Genomic DNA, 20,840 nt, shown 5'->3' on the forward strand with positions numbered 1-20,840 from the left:
AAGGGCCTGGTGCCCTATGTTATAACTTGTGACATGAAGTCACCCGACGACATGACGTAATTGTGACGTAGCTCAATACGCGCAACGAGGCGAGCCGCCCAAGCACACGGCTCACGGTAGATATTATTATGCTTAAACACCTATTTGTGTATGGGGACAATTAATAACGCCAGTATTTGAGTAGCGTTAATTTCTCGAATGCTATTATCACTCCGGTAGTACGTCATAATGATGTCATATGACGTCATGTCGACCGGGCGACTTCAACTCGCAAGTTACAGCATAAGGCCCCTGATGTATAGAATGTTGACATTGTGTAAAACTAACTAAATTAAGAACGAACGCCATGCAGAGATGAAATTGAAAGGACAGCTACCTACCTTACCTAACAAAACAAGTGTATAATATTGTGAATTGAATAATTATTGAAAACTTAGGGGTGGTAAAAATTTTTTTTTGAATATTTTTTGACTTTAAAGACATTGGCAATCACGTTAGAGAACCCATTTAGGTCTCCTAAAAAATTAAAAAAAAACGTTACAAAAGGTGAAATCATGCACTACGGATACAAGTGACTAGTATTTAGACAATATATCCAGAACACTTCTTCAGTTGATGCACGCACGTGCAGTAGATATCAATCTGGTACGTTTAATACGGATAGTGTTTGCGTAGATAATCGGTACACACAGTGATTATCTTTTGTCTAAAACAAAAATATTGAAAACTATATTCACTTGGCACTATGGCAAATACTGTTAATGCTTTGTGTAGCATTTATAAAACCACCTCGGATCTCCGAAGCAAAATTAAATGACTTGATTTCCCTATGTTCATCAAAAGTGATACCAGAAATACACCACAATTTTTATAAAAAAAACTTTCATCTACACATTTAAATACAGATTCAGATAATAATTGACGTCGATAAAATTAATTATAAAAACATTACAATTATTGTAATTTGCTATTTTTATTTTGGTTTAAAATTGTATGCATCTATTTTAATAAATTATAGTTAGTAAGCTTAAAATATCAAAACATTATGGGTAAATATCATTCTTGATTTATTTAATAATAATATAATATATTATATTATAATGGTATTACCAAAGTTCCCAATAAAAATCTTACTGTAATTCAGGTAACTGCGAAATATCAACATTTTCTATGCATCATGAAAGTGTAAAACCATAGCAACTGCTAAAACTTGTAATCTTGATGGATTTATATGAAAAAAAAATAAAATTAATAAAAGAACATGTCATAATGTATACATACACCAAATATTATAGTTTTATTTTAGAAACTCTATTTATCCTGACCAAATGAAAACTTCAAACCCTTATATCTCCAAACTATGTAATTTGCACATACGTTGGTTTTACACTCACGGTGCGAAATAATTAACAATACCAGGTTAATTTAGAACCAAAATCCTAATATTCCACCTAAAATAATTATTACCTAGTAATTCACCCCACAATACATTATTGCACTGGTGTGTGTAAAATATTATGTAATATGTATTAATTATTATTTAAAATAAAATATCAGACAATATTATCATTTAAAATAAAATAAGTTTTTTTAATAATAAAGCTCTTAATTATAATTGATAATGTAAAATGTTATTTTATTTTCGTTCGAAATGAGCAGCGCTTTGTATATTATATAAAATTGCCAACTTTATTTAAATTCAGCTCCCCAGTGACGGGGGATGGGGTAGAAATAATAATGTTTCCAATGTTTCTGCGATTTTATTAAATTTCGCAATAAATAATTTTGTTATTATATTTCGGACAAAAGCTGTCAATGCGAGTTTGCTTTCCGCTCTCGTGAGCACTTTAAATTCGTAATTTGAAACGCGTACCCGCCAAAACTAAAACCATTCATTGGCTCATTTCAAAACATGGCGTAGTCTAATAAATTACCCTACGAATAATATTATTTTCGAGATGGATCTACCGAAATCACGGGGTGCTGGACCTTTTTGGGAGATTATATTATTGAACATTTCGTACTAATTGACAATAATTGGATCAAATACAAAACGAACACAAACCTACATCTTCTATAAGACAATTCATTAGAGGATTCATTAATATGTGAATGAATAATAAAAACGTTAAATGAATCAATTATTGTCCTCAACACGTTGATATTCCATTACTTACAACATTACAACGTTGATCTCTTACAATAAAGAGTATTGTTATGGTACGAGTATGACAAATATGTACCTATTTAATATTTTATTTCAGAACTCAACCAAACTTAACGATATTACTACTACCAACTATTTGCTTTTCTAAAAGCTCGTGTTAAACTTTGGTTGGATGAAAATAAAATGATAGTTTAATTTTGAATGTAAGTAAGTAATTAAGAATGTAAGTAAGATTTGAAGCTATGTATGTTAGATGCGAAATTTCACTATGACAAAGAGGATAGAGGTGTAACGTCATAAAACCAACAAAATATATATTATCTTTTTCTAACAATAAATATTCCGCGAGATCAGTAATTTTCAAGGAAATTGTTTTTTTTTTTATTGAATGGGGAGAGTTAAAAAATGTGACGTAATTTAGATAAGGGTCTAAAAAACATATAGTCTTTAACTACTCAAATTATGATTAGCTACTAGCTGGACATAAATTAGTTTGTATATAAAATCAAAAGTAGAACAATCCATCAGTTAATGTTCAGATCTGCAAGTGAAAAACATTGTAAGTGATTAATTACTAGTATTCCTACGACATATTTTTCAAACTAAGAAATTAACCCTGATGAGAAATTTACAAAACGTTTTCATCCCTTATATTAGCAAATTATGAATAATGGAAAGTTCTATTTTTTTATTATATAGGTACCTATTACTTAAATATGTCACAACTCTATTCTGATTTTACAATAACATTTTCATTCAATGTAGGTAACGGGTCTATCTATTTACTATTTTCGCTAAATAATCGGAACATTTGAACAAGTTCATGTAAAATTAACTGCATTATGTTGCTTGTAGTTTCAAATTATCGCATATAACAGCTGTCAAACACGCTATTCCTAATTTTAATTAAAATATTCTTATACCACTGGTGGTGCGCCAATGTTTAAATATCGCGATATACATAAATACAACAGAGATAGACAGTAGAAAGTGCTGAATTCTGAATTTGGTATCATTATATTATTATTATTATTTTGAACCTAAAAATAATTAGGACGGTATTTTGGACAATTCTGCACAAATACTCGTACATATACACCACTATGAAATTCAATACTTTTTATTATTAAATATATCTAAGTATTGCGTTCGTTGCATGCCTGATGATACCTGTGAATTCAGTAGGTACTATAATTTGATTTAAAAAATATAAACAATTTGCTCTACCTTCCCTCAATATGGGTTATATTTATTTATACCTATATAAACGTTTACATACATTTTTATCAACGAACAAATTTAAAAGGCTCCATGTGAAAAAATATAACTATGATACTTGATTTTTTTAATGTACGCAATGGTGGTTGAACTTATTTTGTTTTCAGTATATAAAATAGAATATAAAAGAAATATGTAATGGTTTTTGTACTTATATAAAAAGATACTTTACCTTTTCTAACTCTAAGAGGTGAAACCGCAGGACTTGAATAGCTTGTACCATCTGAAAGAAAAGAGAAAAATATTAATTAGTAAATAAATACATATTTAAATAATGTCATAAAAAACAAATGATAAAACAGAAAAAATAAATAAATGTCATTTTTTCTGCATACGTAATTCTCGTAATAAAATATCAGGAAATCATAGTAAGAGGTGGGTTTATTTAATCAACGCTATTGTCTATTTTCTAGCAAACATTGTGTTTATTAAATTATGGTTTGTATTTAATTTTCTATCTTTGTTCGAAAACAAGACGAAGCAAATGAGAGAATGCATTTTATCCATTATGAAACTGTCTAATGGAAATCATTGCGCAAGATGCTTTTAAAAATAATAATATGTATGTGTTTAGTTTAGTTACATCCATTTTGTTTAATACGCACGCTCTCTAATGTGGTTTGAAATAATCTAAATATTTTTTAAAGTGCCTCACAATCAAATGGAGCAGACATATTCAATGAAATTGAAACGCTTGTATCAGAGCAGCAGGCGAGACTGGCGGGTGACGCAATGGGCCCCCCTCGTCATTAGATCCAGCACATTGTCTCTGCGGTGTGACGTCACATGCCTCTCGTTCCCGGCCCATTTTCTACCATAAATCATCACGTGTTCTCCTAATAAATCATTCGCACAACTTAACCATGTACAGGCACACATTCAGTACTTAAACTTCGCGCTACGAGATTCATTATAATAAACACTCACACAATCCTTCTAATTAACACTCTGCTCGCCGGATACTTTCGTAGTGATATTTACATACATACCAACACCTGAAAACTGAAAGCTTTGAAACATGTAAATAAAATAACAAGGATTCAACACTCATCTTCATAAAACTCCTCCCCTCTTCGACATCAATATTAAGACGCTGCAAAAAAAACACTCAGACTGGGGGAAAATGGAGGAAATCAAGGCTCCAGTTTAGTTGTAGCGCCATCGAAAGACAATTTATTTTTTTTGCATAAAAGTCGATATGACGCATTTGATACTACAATCAAGATTAATGACGTTGCTTCAGGCACGTGTCTACTGCTCCTTGTAACAATGTAGGGCATATATATAGTAAATAAAAAGAGGGACTATTATAAACAGAATATTATATTATGAATGGCAATGAGAGATGTAAGCTAATTCAAGAGTCGTAATCGCTGAGAACGTCATTATAGTATTTTTTTCATAACGGTCGATTATAATATACTAATATAATATCTTTGATTGTCAACATCTTGAACTCGCCAGGAGACTAAAAAGTAGAAAGGCTGCATTATTCGCATTTAAAAGTTTATTTGAACACAAAACAGGTGTTTAAGAAAAGAAAATTCTTAGCATAAAACGTTACCGTAAAGACCTGTTTTGCTGTGAGACAAGAAGTCTGGCGAAAAAATGAGAAAGGTCTATCCAAGTGTTCGAATAAAAATATCTGGCGCTTAAGAGGATACATCAGTGAAACGGCAAATAATTTGGACTCGCTGCCATTCGGAGAGAGAACGTCGAGTTGGAAACACGTCAATTTGTTTCGTGATGGCGACGGGCGTATTAATTCTTAAATCGTGTAAAGATGACTAAAAACGTTACCCATTTACTTGAAAAAGAAAACATGTCAATGAATATATTACTATTGTTACTGATACAACAATAAACAGAACATTAAATGGACACATGTTGAATTTATATGACAAATTATATTTCGTTTGACATGCGTCATTTGCACCCGCGACCCGCAATCCGCGCATCGCGTGGCCACGATCTTTTTAGACCGTACCTCAACTGAGGTATAGCCTTAATATAATAACCTTTACGCGTTTTAACCCATTGCAGTGAGGGCAACCATCAATACTCGTGTGAACAAATCACGAAAACGAACCCAACTAGGCGTTCAGCCGACGAACAGACAACGTCAAAAATGGGATTCAAATAGGCTGTGTGTGACCGACAGGAGAGTTCAAGACAGAGATGTCTGGATAACGTTTGAATTAGTTTGACATTGTCGTGCTTGTCTTGGAAAAATTCAGCAAGTACCTATATAATATTCAATTATTTATTGAAGATACCGAATTTTGAGAATGTAGAAAAATTGGAACAAGTAGAAAATTAAATTAACGTCCATCTTGCGAATAATTTCTGATAGCTACCGCTATCTGTGGTTTCAAAGTTGAGGGTTTTAATTTGTATTATTTATTATAATATTGATGGCAGTGTAATTGCAGCGGGTACTTGACTATGCAGTGTTAAATCAGACACTGGCAGACCGTTCAAACAATAAATCAAAACAAATTATTTTGATACGTCCCGCGCATTCCTAGGCACCTCATTAACAGCAGTTTCTTTTCTTCGGCACCAAACAGCGCGCCCGAGAACATCCATGGAAGCAAAAATTAGCTCCTTTTTTACTCCCGCTCGCCACACATTAATATGCATGAGAAATTAACCGCGCGAAAGGAATGCCGATATGTAGATACATGCCAGTGACGTTCGTAAAAAATTATAAGACACATTAAAATTTAGTTAATACCAAAGAATTTTGACTCCAGAAAAAGAAGGAGTCTTATGACTTCAGAATTAAGAATTTTAAAGCAAATATATTTAGCTACATATTTTTTCCGACTTCGGCGTCAATGAAAATTCTGCCATTCTTGGTAGTGACTTGTGTGTCTCTGATAATGATCTAATAAATCGGGAGCATCCGCTTCCTTCCATTGGTAATTACCAATTGGGAGGGCAATAAGTATGATCAATCAAATCTCTTCGGCTAATATTCCACTTACGTGAGGTGAGTTTAGGTGGATGCTGTTTTGAAAGATAGGGTCTATCAACTAACCAAAATCGGTGTTCTCCCATGTACTTTTATTTTTATTATTTACTCATATAACACTTATTACAACGTTTTTATTAGCTCGTATTCTTGTTTGTCCAGTGGTTGTTTGTCCAGTACAAATCTTGCAATAGATTTTTAACTAACTTCCCGACTAGCTAAACATTTGAAACTTTTAGAATATATCAGAACACGATGCCAATGCATTCTTTTAATACTTTTAGTCATCATTAAGCGGAATTGAATTTATTTTCAGTTAATTCTGTTTTGTATGGAAAGTTATTTCAGAAAAATCCGTAACAAGTAAAAGACTATTATTGGTTGCTAAGGGGGTGGTCCTAGCAACTAAATTATTAATATATACGTGCGTTACTATGGAAATCAAAATGAAAAAATGACATTTCAGTATTCTATATTTGTTTGTTTGTGTTTTATTTACTTCATATCAAGTACAAGTTTGAGCAATATTCAATAATTCAACAGAAATTTTAAAAACGTTGTATATTAAAAGTTCTTTTTATCTTGTAATTATTTTTATGTCATGTCGTGAACGATTTGAATTTATAATTTGTAATATTCATTATATTATGTAAAATAAATTAATTTGAATCATATTTGGTAACACCCTCATTATTTTCTTAGTAAGTTATAATAATATATTACTTATGCATATTATGTCTTCAAGACATTCAGTGATTAATTAGAGGTAATTAATGATAATGATTACTTTATCAGTAAAAAAAAAGGTGCATAAACCCCACAACAAAGTTTATTTGGACAGTATTACATAAACTCAAGCATAAATTTTGGTACTCGTAGTTTATAAGATCCGGGATGTGAGTGAAACTCGTATCGTAAAATAATATGATAAATACCAATACATTTTATAAATTTAATAACGTTACGCCTTTCTACCCAATTAGGACCATTAAAGTGAAAAATTCTCCTTCATAATGCACGTCACTGGTTAAAAAACGCCGAATGAACTACGTTCATTGTTGCAAAAGTGCAAGCTGCACCTACACGATGCAGTTTTATTGCATGAAGTTATTCCGAACAAAAAACAAAGAAATTTGCACTCACTGACACTTCCAACGCGAATTTTAATAGCACCAACTGTGCACCACGTACCTACCTGTCAGATCCCCCCTCCCCCAGGACTGTCAATTTTTGTTTTATTGCCACCTTAATTGACCAATAAAACGGTAAAATTCTTTGCGCACGTTCGTAATTATGTATTAATTTGAAACAAAAGCGGAGTCAGCGGAGTGCATAATATTTACTAGACTTAATAGGTAATATTTGTAAGAAAGATCATTCCATCACTCATATTTTCTTTTTTTGCGAATTTAAAGGATACGCATTTCACGCGCAAACATCATCTTTGTTGATTGGCTAAAGTTTTTAGTTCGATATATTCCCTATTATTTTAACACAGGTATCATTATTTAATGACTTTACAGAGATTTGGATCTGGACTGCCTTGTCCAAATAGCGCGATATGACTCGCGGGCATTCCAGGTACATGTGAACTCATTGAGCCGTCCACATGTAATAAACGCGTGTTACTTCTCGCACGCGGTCGAAGTACAGATGGTCTCATTGAGCCGTCCACATGCACTCACGTTGTAACGCGGCAAGACACGCGTCAACTGGACAAGCTCTCAGGGTGAGTTCTGATTTTTTCTCGAGCAATGGACGTCAGCCACCTGCTCAACCTATTCCAATTTTTCTATATGCCTATTCCAGACGATTCAGTACTCAAACATATTATAATATCACTTATGTAATTAAATATCGATAAAAATATGTTCGACAAAACACATATATACCTACTTACGTAAAAAGAAGATGATACATTATTTGAAACCACATATAGTATTTTATTACCTATTTATAGATACCCTTATCACAGAATACTCGTTTCGGCAATTGGCATGCTATAAAAAACTGACTATAAGACACCTAAATCGGTTCGGTAAACATTGAAGTTGTGTTAAAGATAATTCCTACCATTGTTCTTTCACATCTTATGCACAATTACGAAAATTTAGTAAACCTACATTCATAGGTAGCTACAACACGTCACGAGTGGAAAGAAATGTACACATACATATACATGTGTCGGTGTGGAGTCTGGACGAAGGCTTTTTGCGTACCTAGTATGCTCTGGTTGCAGACACAACAATATTAAACGGCAATTTGTTAATCTGCTAGACTCGGGATTTGAACCCGAGAACCACGATTTAGTGACAAAGCAGACACGCTACCACCCGTACATCGCGGATGCTTGTCGCATTTTAAAACATTATGTGGTGTCTAAATGCATTTAGGTACACTATCTCCAAAATTAGATTTTAAATTATTTAAAACTATGGTAAACTCATATAAATCTACCTAACATTATATTTTTCAACCCTATTAATTTATTACTAATATTATGCAGTTGATATAAAATTTAATTCACTTTATCTGCAAACCTATGTATTCATAAATCTCATAATATAAATACAAAATACTACGTAACGACGACTTATTATTATGTTATCGACCTATCAATTAATTAATAATTTATGAATGTACCAAGGAATTGGGGGAACGGTCTAAAAATTGGAAAATTATTTTAATATGCCAAAGTAGCCACGATCATCAATAACCTGACTTAATCCACTGCCCGATGAAGGTCTCCAAAATCTCTCTAGTAAGTTCGATCATTAATGCATATTATAATAATTTAATATGCGAAACTGAGAAAAGGGAGGGGTTGAATACAGGCATCTGAATTTTTCTTAATACTAATTACTTTTTTGGCTATCCTGAAAATGAAAATGATTTTAAATTAATCTCCCATTTCCTTCCCGCACAAAAGTTTAAACACGCTAAAGGTAAAACAAAACGTGTGTGGGTTTTTCGTTTGTTTTAAATTTTAAAACATTGGAAGAAAAACTAATTTGACAGGCATGAAACTATTGACTGCCTAAATAACTCACAAAGTTCCGTATTTCATTTGACGGGTGTTGGCGCCATTGCAAAAAATGACGTCGCTAACTGCAATTGAATTTTTCGGTGTCGAATAATTTATATCAATGAGCAAAAGTCGCGTGAGGACATAAATTAACTCAACGCCGATTGATAATTAAAAACGGCGCCAAAATATTACCCTGCATTCATAATTAATTGCTTCATTACAAAAAGCAAAATTACGTTATTCGGTAGCAACCTACATACTGAATCATTTTTACGTTATATTGTCTTAAATATCAAATTTTTATTAGTCATATTATGGTAATATAATAAAATAATAGTCTGGTAAAAACAACCATTAGGTAGGTGCTTAGTAAAAAAACAAGTCTGAATATTGAGAGGTTTATTTCTGCACTGGAAATGCATAACAATATTCAGGGTAATAAAATCCAGCCTATAAATTGGAATTCGCAACCGGCTGTGTCATGCACACCTTCTAAAACTAAACTGTCGTCTGAGTTAAGCAAAATAATGTTATATGTAATTCAATTAGGTACCAGTGGTGTGCGGTATATATATATAAAATCTGTAGATACGGATCATCATCAAAAATAATCGATAAAGCACCATGTATTACTGAAGAATTCTACGTTAATATTTTTCGAATATTACAAAGCTACCACTACGCAATAATATACACTAAATGTGTTACAAAACCCTGTAAATAATAAATGTAACAACATTATCAATCAAGTTTATCTTAGGTTCTATCTACAGTAATAATATCATTTGAAACTGAATAATCAGGTATTAAAACTAGAAAACTACATCGGCACTCCGTTGTGAGAGAGATATATTCCCCAGCTAATTAATTATTTTAGGAAGAATCGACAGTACATATACGTCACATACGTGACAGAGTAAGTGTAACATAAGTCTCCGTGATTGGTACGGGTACAGGCCTGCGATTTCCTAACTATCGACTCGTGTGTCACCCGACGACATGACGTAATTGTGACGTAAGCCAATACACGGTCGAGGCAAGCCACCCAACGCACACTGCTCACCATCGATATTATTATGCTGAAACACCTATTTGTGTATGGGGACAATGGATAACGCCAGTGTTTGAGTAGCGTTAATTTCTCGAATGCTATTATCACTCCGGTAGTACGTCACAATGATGTCATATGACGTCATGTCGACCGGGCAACTTCAAGCAAGTTATAACATAAGGCCCCAGGCCCCCTATGTTAGAGCTTGCGAGTGCCAGCTGCCCGGTCGACATGAAGTCATATGACATCATTGTGACGTACTACCGGAGTGATAATAGCATTCGAGAAAATAACGCTACTCAGACAGTAGCGCTATTCATTGTCACCATACACATATAGGTGTTTCATCGTATTAATATCTATGGTGAGCACTGTGCGCGGGCGGCATGCCTCGAGCGTGTATTGGCTGACGTCACAATTACGTCATGTCGTCTGGTGCCACACGAGTCGATAGTTAGGAAATTGCGGTGCGGTGAAGATCGACCAGGATTATGGAACGGCACATATTGTGACATGTGAGACGACTTGAGTCTAGAAAATATATAGGCCAAACCCAATGAACAAAGACGATTCTCTTCAATAAGACGGAAGGGAAAGGGAAGATTAGTAAACCTAAACTGAGTATAGATGTACCTTATGTTAAGAAAGATACAAGGGACTGTTGGTAACAAAGGTAACCCATGGATATGGGAATTGGTCACGTGACGGTTAGAAGAAAGCTGTGGAAGAAACGAAGCCAACACATTAGCTGTTTGCTAAATTATTAAAAATAAATACATATTAGATAATATGTATTATCAACACTATTAAACGCAATCTTTAATAATTACAAATTATAGTTCAAAGCGGCTTCTGTAATATTGAATTTTTTATTGGGAGTCTAAGCGAAAGTTTTAATACATAATTTAAAAAAAAAAACTTTTCTGTAAATAATTTAAATGATTTTATGCTCGCGACACACTGTTTGGTATTGCCTGGTGTCAGCAATAAAACCTTTATAGGTCGAACAGTTTTTGTATGTTCATCCATTTGGCTGGCTTCTTCATATGGAGCATCAATTAGCAAGTCATCACACCACTTTAAATAAATAATTATGTAGGTATGATAAAATAAATGTATACGTCTGCCGATAAAAAAATTGACAAAGCCTGTTTTAATAACACTTAAAATGTATTCATTATAATATGACGATTTAAAATTATACATATTATAGTTTCCTTTTTCTAAGTAAATCGTTGCCATATCCTGCGAAATGACTTTTAGATTATACACAAAGTGGCGATAATTTACCATTTAAAATCTAATAAAAATCCAATAAAAACAAATTATTAGATATTTATACACATTAATAAAGTAGATAAAGATATCAGAGATACCTATATTTTGATGATACAAATCTAGGATGTGTTTTTATGCTATTAATTAAATTTTCGATCATTTGATAGCCAATAATGTCAGTGAAATATTCATAAGAGCATTAATAAATTTATGAAATCATCTCCTTGCGATCAATAGACTCCTTGAGCATGGTCTAAAGATAATTATTTTTGAGACGGCAGAAGTAAGATTATAGTACTATCGTTGACAATGCATCTATAGATAACAAAGGATCAGAGGCATTATTATAAAAATACTAACAAACCGCCTTCCTACTCCGGACAAATACGGCATGGAATCGTGGGAGAGAAGGAGTGGGATGTTTCAGGATGAAACTGTTTTGATAAAACCTATTTTTTGACACAGTAGGAATTACAATAAGTAGGTATTTATTATTTCTCTAATTATATAACGCGTGTGTAAGAGAGGATTATAATTATTAAGAATGCGTCTTAAAATCAAAGTACTAAATCTGAAGAACATTGTACAAATTAATGGAATGCAATTTGTGTATCCGGGGTGCATCGTAAACCCAAAATGAGTGGCGATTCGGTTTTACGAGCGATAGTGTGGCTTGAATTGCATACATATTATGGGTGCCATCATAAAAGGAGGTATCAGTACCTATCGTATTTATTATTTTTGATATTTGATGGAATAGATTTATCTTATACCTATAATATGAATACATTCAACGGTGTAGTATTTCGGAAAATTCTATATGTTATGAATTTAATTACTCCACTTATCAGAATATTAAAGTAAAGATATTAAATGATTCTACCAGGCGAGCAGGAGTATTCTAAGATGTAAGTACGTATCTATCTGTTATACAGAATATAGATAATAAAGGCTGACCAAAACATCGCGGACAGAGAGCAACCGCGGCGTGATTATTATTCTCAATTCAAAAACCAAAACCTACACGCCGATGGTCCAGCTCACACAATACTCCAGTTAATGAACAATAGAGGTTACACAACACCGCTCCAGGCCTCTGCGGCCCTGGTATCTCCAGCTGACCAACCATCATGGAGCTCTAACTACAATCATTCCGTCATTATTGTAATAATGATCATCATTATTTTTGTTGTATTACGAAACAGTAAGAGGTACATTAACACAAAATGTATGTCCATGTACAGAAATGTTTTTTTTTTCTTTTTTTATAAACTGCCACAAATTACCTAAAACTATCGCAGCTCATTTGTTTATGTATCATCATTCATAATACAGATGGGAGAAACAATAAATAAACGGTTTGCCATAGGATTTAAAGTTTGCTCGTTTTATAAATGACGCTTTGGAATAATGGCTAAAACGGTCAATTACCTGCATGATTATTAATTATGAACATACATTTGCTATTGTCATTTAGTTGTAAAATCCGCAAAATTATAACTTAAAAATGATAATACACGACGATAATGACTGAAAATGCGACACCTAACTTAACCTAAACTGAAATGATTGAGATTAATCTGTCATATAGCTTTCCAATATGGAATTGAATCGTATTTATTCACGTAAGATCTTGGATTCAATAGAACGTTTTTACACATATTTAGAGAATATTTAAAGTAACAATCATAAGAAGCACGTAAATCATCCGCATCTACAACTCAAAGATGCCAACAGACGTTTTAACGATGTTTAAATTTCAATCCGCAATCTAAAAATATATTATATAGGTACCTATCTACTTAATTTATTTGTTTGACGTTGCATTAATTAAAACATGACACTTGAACTTGTTTCAGCGATTTTGGTAGAGACACAACAGAAGGATCCACCTGGCAGAAAAAGGGTTTCAAAAACTGCATGCCAATAATATAACGGAGTCAATAACTTTACTAATAATCACCAAGAATGTCGACACTCAATTCATTTGCAACTGATTACACAAGTCAAAATTAAAGATTAGTTTAATATTGAGTCCAACAAAATTATGCAGTCGTTGAAATGAAACTCGCAAAGAAGCTAATCAAAGTTTTGTTTGGATCAATAACTAAGCATTTTAAATTTTTAACATCTGCTCTGGGTCACATGTATGTTAAATACATAATGATAAATTATTGATTTTCACGAGCTCAAGGACGTGTTGGTAAACAAAACTAGTTTACTTACAAATGTTTACGTTGTCTGTTAAAATATTACACAGAAACTGTTCTTGTGTACACAACTGCTAAGGATACTGGGTTAACTGTCGATAAACTAACGTTTGTGGTATTAGGGCATTATAATGAAATGTGGGAACATTGGTCTACTAGGTAGGTATAAGGTTAAAAGCATAAAAAAACAGGACGTGCTTAGGTTTGGTTCAGTATTTGCTCTCCTCACGACTGCTTGACTCCTGATAAGCCGTAATATTTGTTTGACTTCTTTCATTTATTTAGTGGACTTCCTCTTCCGTTCGCTGGCAAGGATTACCAACAATATGCCAAGATTATTAAAATTTCGCTAACATTTCAATATTATTTTTTTACCGACATTCTTATCGCTACACTGATGAAATCATGGTAATTTGTAAATCAACACTAGATTATCATCACACAAATGAAACATCAAGGCATATCCTGATATTCATCTTAGATACCTACCTATACCTATTCACAAACATGTCTTCTTCTTCACGTCATTCATTTTTAGTTATGTTTTCCTACTGTCATTTAAAAAAAAAAACATTCCAATAGAGCCAGCCGCCAGTCTCTAAAATCTATAGTTGTGATTCCAGATCAGGGGTGACGCGAGCGCATACCCGTGATCAAGAAATTTTCAAAACTTCCTTCGTCTTTCTGTACCATATGCTTACGCATATTATGTAAATCCACAATTCGAATGCTAAAGATTTATGAGGCCTCCCCTCCGTATACTAGGACCCAAAACACATATCTTATCAAATTTAGATCATGACTACATTGACTACCAATTTTTCTTGACTCGGCAGCTTTCAAAGCTTGCGATTTTGTGAAAAATAAAAACACAAAAATATTGCCAACTGTGTTATTTTCTGGGTATGTTTATAGAAAGGCACAATTCTCGAATGTGGAGAAATATGGGCTAAGCTTAAACATGTAGGTATAAGTATGTATGTATCATAATAAATGTATTAAAGTTAATTATAATAACCGAACGCACATTCTATATTGGTAGGTATCAAAAATGTATAGAATTGAAGCAAAAAATTGACCATTAGTCCACATATGAAATTAGCTATAAGTGACTTCGCATTGTTTACGCTCGTTTGAAGAGAACTTCACGCTTCTACTATATGACACTTATTTGCCAATTTTCAAGGCGTGTATCTGTCACTATGAGTAGATAAGCATCCAGTAATAATACACTTCGCCATTATTATTTAGTTGAAAAATCCTATCAAATGTGTACCTATAAAACCGTTTATAACTGCATTCGAGTAGGCAATCACAATGAACATAAAAAATGACTGCCATATTGCATGAATAAGAACCAACCAACTTAACCATGCTTCACGCGCTTGGAAAATAATTTCAAAATGTACCTAATAACAAAAATATGGTATGTATAAGGTTCCTTCTATTTCACTCCAAATTCTTTGGTATTTAATAATCTAATCATTTTATGTCTTATCAAAATTCAGTTTCAAGGTGTTAGTTACACAGCGACTGACTTTCGCATTCGTGTCGCAGGCCACGGGTTACCTATTACTGGTCTAGACAGCTAGACATTTTCATTGATAGAAAAGTGCAAGAAATAGGTACCTATAATGAATGGATACTCTTTCAAAGCTTTTCACATTGTTCATTTAGCGATTGGTTTTTAAAGACGTCAGCGAATCGTCACAAAATGACCACTCCTCACGTGTGACAGATCGTTAATGACAAATCTGGTAAAACACAATATACCTATATTATCAATAAAATAAATATTTGTGTCCGAAATTCTGTCAAAGCAGTAAATGTCATTCAAAAACACACGTCACCTTTTTCTGACGGCCTGATACCTGGTCAGGCCCGAGAAGAAGCTTGACCCGTGAATAACCAACTAGTGACTGCCATAACTTTTTGGAGACCAACAAGAAAACAAAGAACCATGCACAAAAACATGATACTTATTATTTATTTTTTCTGAACGACGCGCCGACTTGGCGATGCAACAAAAACAGGGTTGTCATTTTGACAATTATTATAATTTTTTTACCGAAAATTAAACACTGGATTTTATAATTCGTCGATTCCTTACTATTCATCCGTATCTGGTAGCTTGTCCGGAAAATTGAACACACACATACGCATATCAGACATTTCACCGTGAGATATTGTATCCGAAACCGATGGTCATATGACATTGAAATCACATTCTTGTCAAAAAACGAAATACAAGGGAAAGACAGAAGAAAATAGGTAAATCATTTTGAATACATACTTATATATTTATATACAATTTTGAATGATCCATGTTAAATACTTATATGATAATGATGACAGCGTTATCATCACAAAGTACTTGATACCAAGTACCTAATAAGTCAATCATTCAAGTGCCAGTATTGCAAACTCTCGTGGGCAAAAATATAGGTACCAGACGAGCCATTTGACATGAAAAATGCTAGATGAACTTTAAGCCTTCCCTTATAAAAAGTAATATTCTCTTACACGTGTTTTATAAATTTAGTCAATGTTAACAAAAAGTCACCTGTGGCACAGTTTTATTTTTGCTTACATACATATCTATGAAAACTGTGCTTGCTTTATAATATAGCTATGTACCCTTTGGCCGAATAAGTCAATTCCACAAAACAGATTAATAAGTAGAATTCAAATAGGCCATTCCCTAATACACTACATTTTGACGCAAGGTTTTGAATGTGTGAGTGTCCTACAAAAATGAACCACACATTATAGACGTGCAATAGTGTGTATTGCAACTTCAAATACACCAATATTGAATGAGCGCCAGAGCATAAAACGAGAGCAGTTGTCAGAACGAACGACAATCGTATTCTTTACACGTGTTTAAGTTTAAATCTCATATTTGTCCACACTCGAGATCGGTTGCCAGTTTCTCCACACCCGTCAGGTATTTCAGATCCCATTATTTCTGAGTTCCCTGGTCAATACTATTGGACATTCAGTTTGTTGAGAGTGTAATGAATAATCCAGCAAAGCAGCAGGCTTCTTCGGGAAACAGTAAATAACAGGACCAAAGAGGCAGGAGGAGGCAGCTCCATTGACGAGTAAAACAAATGACTTATGGCAATACGAATCTAAATATCTGTCTATCGATATTATCCCTTTGAATTAAGTTTTAACAAACTTGTAAACATCCGCGACTGTGGAGCTGTTGATAAAATGACATATTGTGACTCTCTAAAATGACGACGAAGATGTGCATGTTGGTCATAACAAAGAAAGATCTCCGAATAATACATTAAACAAGGAGGCAGACAGACTAAGCGATGTGACAGAGGTCACTAAGCCAAGTTTTGACGATGAGTTTGACGAACACATTCACAGTAAAGAATATATTATGGAAGTCGAAGTAGGCCATAATGAGAGTCGTGGGGCAGATGTCCGCAAACTTTTCCACACACAACCTTCATGTCAAAAAGCTTTACGAACCCTGCATAACAGTATGCTAATAACACTATGGCCTAGTCCAGGGGTCGGCAAACCGCGACTCTTTGGGTATTGGCGTGCGGCTCTTTGCCAAATTCCCAATTCACATTTTTTACAAAAAAGGTACCTATGATGATTGTCATTTTAAATCCGCCCAGTCGACAAATTAAATTTTTCTCCATTTCATATCGACACGAGCACTTTTAAAATAGATTTTTTTTTTGTGGATTTAACAAGTAAAGAGTTATATAGCTCCAAATTTGTAGGTCTTGTCACCAAAATTGAGGATTTGGAGAGAGAAAAATGCAATTAAATTTCACAACACAGCGGAGCGCTCTAAAAGATCTACATAATAAGGTAGATACTACGATTTTTAATAGATGGTATAGCATTCCGAACTCATATTCGAGTCTACACAATATGTATGTGAACAATCATTTTCAAACATGAACATTATAAATAGCATTTAGAGAATCCAAATAACCGATGAGAATTTGGAGTCGCGCCTAAAATTGAACACTACAAGTTACATACCAAACATACAGACCCTCTCCAAAGAAATGCAAGGAAGGTCATTGTTCACATTAGTTTTAAGGAATGCGTGAAAATTTTATGTAACTCATTTTCTGTAAAAATTATGTTTATAATTTCAACAATAAAAAAACTTATATTTGCGTTAGTTTTATTCGCAAAATCTTCTTCACTTGATAGATAAACAATAACATTCACTGAAATAAATCATATTTATAAAAATATATGTATGGCTCTCGAAAACAAATTTAACCGTTCTGATACTCATATTTGGCTCTTTTGGTCTAAGATTTTACCGACCCCTGGCCTAGTCTTACTGTGAAGGCTTTTATTTAGATTGTTATACCTACAATAACGTCGAATTCATAACGCCAGTAATTTAGGAACGTAAAAAAGAATCTCTAATTTTTGTTGAGCAATGAAAATATTTTGTTTTTTCAGGGTGTTAAACGAAGGCATTTTTTGATTGAAAAATACCAATGCCTCCTAAAAGTAAGGTGTTAAAAATTCTCACACTAAAATATGCGTATCGCATTTATTGCCACTGAAATAAATGCTAATCTTAATAGCTGCCGTTAATGCATTAATTAAAAACACTTCCACATTATTATTCTAAAAATATAATCAAAACTGGTTATACAACCTGACTTGTCGTCATTTTCTACCCTAGTTTTGTGATGTTATCTTTTACATCTAACAGTCTGCGTTATTTATTTCTTTCCGAATTATCTATGGGTTTGTTTCTTTGGTCTTTTTTAACACGATCTAACTACAATCTTGAAAGAGACCCATAGTTGACACGGCATTTACTTATGTGGTAGACATCGATTTTTATTCATTCTCATCTCCAGTTTGGGTCGATCCACTGCTGGATAAAGGCCTACCTTAGCTGCATATATAATAAATAATAATGCAATAATAATAATCAGTTCGTCAATATAAAGGGTTTTAGCACGGTTCTATAATTGTTTAGTAAATCTTAGATAGGTACCATTCATTAAACGGTTATTCATTCATCGTCAAAACTTGGCTTAGTGACCTCTGTCTGCCAAGGCCTGAACAAAAACGATGCATGAGTGCGAGTGAGAAAGTATTCGGCACCCTTACAATCTCTGCGACACGCGCTAGAGTAAGATAAAAGGTCTACATATGTGTGAGCTAGTTTCCAAAAGTATCGCCAACAAATCGGAGCGAAACGCTTCACATAGCGTCGATAACTTGCGAGCTCGTGTTGCTAAAATTGATATTTTTTGTGTTAAACATAAAGTCAATGGTAAATATTTTTAGTTAATTAAGTAGAAAAGATGGTTCTGTGTGTTGTCTTAAAATGTGGTAGCCGTACTGATAAGCAAGCAGATGGTATTACGTTTCGTAGGTAAGTTGATACATGTTCATGATAATTTATTTGTATTTTATTATATATTTTAATATCAGTGACCTAGTGTTTTGACCGCTTAAAAATACTATATAACGTAAAACAATAGAAAATTATATTTTAATTCTGAGCGTCTAGTGCGAGCACTTTGGGCGAGCACTAGCGAAATGGTCTATGGTCTCGAACATTTGTAGACGAATGCGTTCGATCGCCCACAAACCAAACGCAAGGCACGCGGCTTCATTTAGCAATGCAACGGGTGGCGTCTAGATATATCTATAGTCTAAGCTGTCTGCCTCCTTGTCTGCTGGTTTATTCGGAGATCTTTCTTTGTTATAGTGTGCACTATTACTAGCCTACCTCCACTCTTCGCTACTGGTGTATAGGTACGTATATAATATTTATAATAGACTAATATAGCGATTGAATTGAGTTATAATTATTGTGATATCATACAGATTGATGGAGTTACATAAAATCCAAAAGGATTCTAACATTACATACGTTTTCCGAAATTTAAAAAAAGCGGGAAAAAATATACCGGGATGGCCGGTATAGCACTCCCTGCCTGTCAGAGACGTCCCGGCATGTGTCATTTTTGGCGCCCAGTTTTGAATGTCATACATTTTTGTGTCGATTTTTCGCGATTTTGAGAATCGTAAGGACACGGCATTAGTTTTATTTGTCGAATCCGTGCTAAGTATCCGTGACGAAACGGCCCGGAGACGGCGCGGGTGGTCGGCCCGAAATGAAATTATTTCCCCCCCGATGTTTGCTAATATTTATTTATACACCTGGAGAAAGCGGGTACGGATTGCAAGTACTACCTAACTGAAGCGAATTCCGAACGTAACTTCTGATTTTAATCGGCTACGTACAGCAGAACAATGGATAGGTACTTCAAAGTAATATCAAAAGGTATATCAAAATCGAATACTTAGAAGAAAACCTTTTTATAGCGTGTAAACATATTATAAAAGTGATGCAAAGAAAACGACCCCATGTCTACGAATTATCATACAATGTGTGGATTTAAACTTGAATAGGTTAATGGTACTTTCTTCTGCGAGTTTGAATCACAGAAGGCCGTGTCCTAAAATTTATAAATACCTCTGCAGTATGCCGGATCACATTTCACCGTGAGTTATTGTATTGGAAATAGATGGCCATATAATATTGAGATCAAATTCATGTCTCTTAAAATACAAAGGTGTCTAATAAAAACCACCGGAATACAAAGGGAAGACGGAAGAAAACAGGTAGATACTTAAATAAATTAGAAATATGATTATATAGTATAATTTGTATAAAATTCTGGTAGGTGGTCGTAAGTATCAAATTAAAGTTCTTATTGAATCAAATAAAATTGAAATATTACTGTCTGCAATGCCACGCATAATTGTTCGAGCTCAATACAACACGACCATCTCTTTACGGTAAGCCGGTTATAGCTTACCGT

At 33.6% G+C, this 20,840-nt stretch overlaps 1 protein-coding gene across 2 annotated transcripts in view; it reads right to left on the minus strand.

The window, feature by feature from the left end:
- hth (Meis homeobox homothorax) overlaps nucleotides 1–20,840 on the minus strand; it is a 930,897-nt gene that overhangs the window by 816,329 nt on the left and 93,728 nt on the right. For both annotated transcript variants that reach the window (XM_085948514.1, XM_085948513.1), the window contains exon 5: nucleotides 3,618–3,668. In XM_085948514.1, the coding sequence (XP_085804640.1) occupies nucleotides 3,618–3,668 (51 nt within the window). The remainder of the gene's footprint in view (nucleotides 1–3,617; nucleotides 3,669–20,840) is intronic.

This window comes from Rhyacophila brunnea, unplaced genomic scaffold, assembly GCF_057557595.1.
Source record: "Rhyacophila brunnea isolate RB1 unplaced genomic scaffold, BYU_Rbru_1.0 scaffold_20, whole genome shotgun sequence".
In the NCBI taxonomy this organism is placed as follows: domain Eukaryota; kingdom Metazoa; phylum Arthropoda; class Insecta; order Trichoptera; family Rhyacophilidae; genus Rhyacophila; species Rhyacophila brunnea.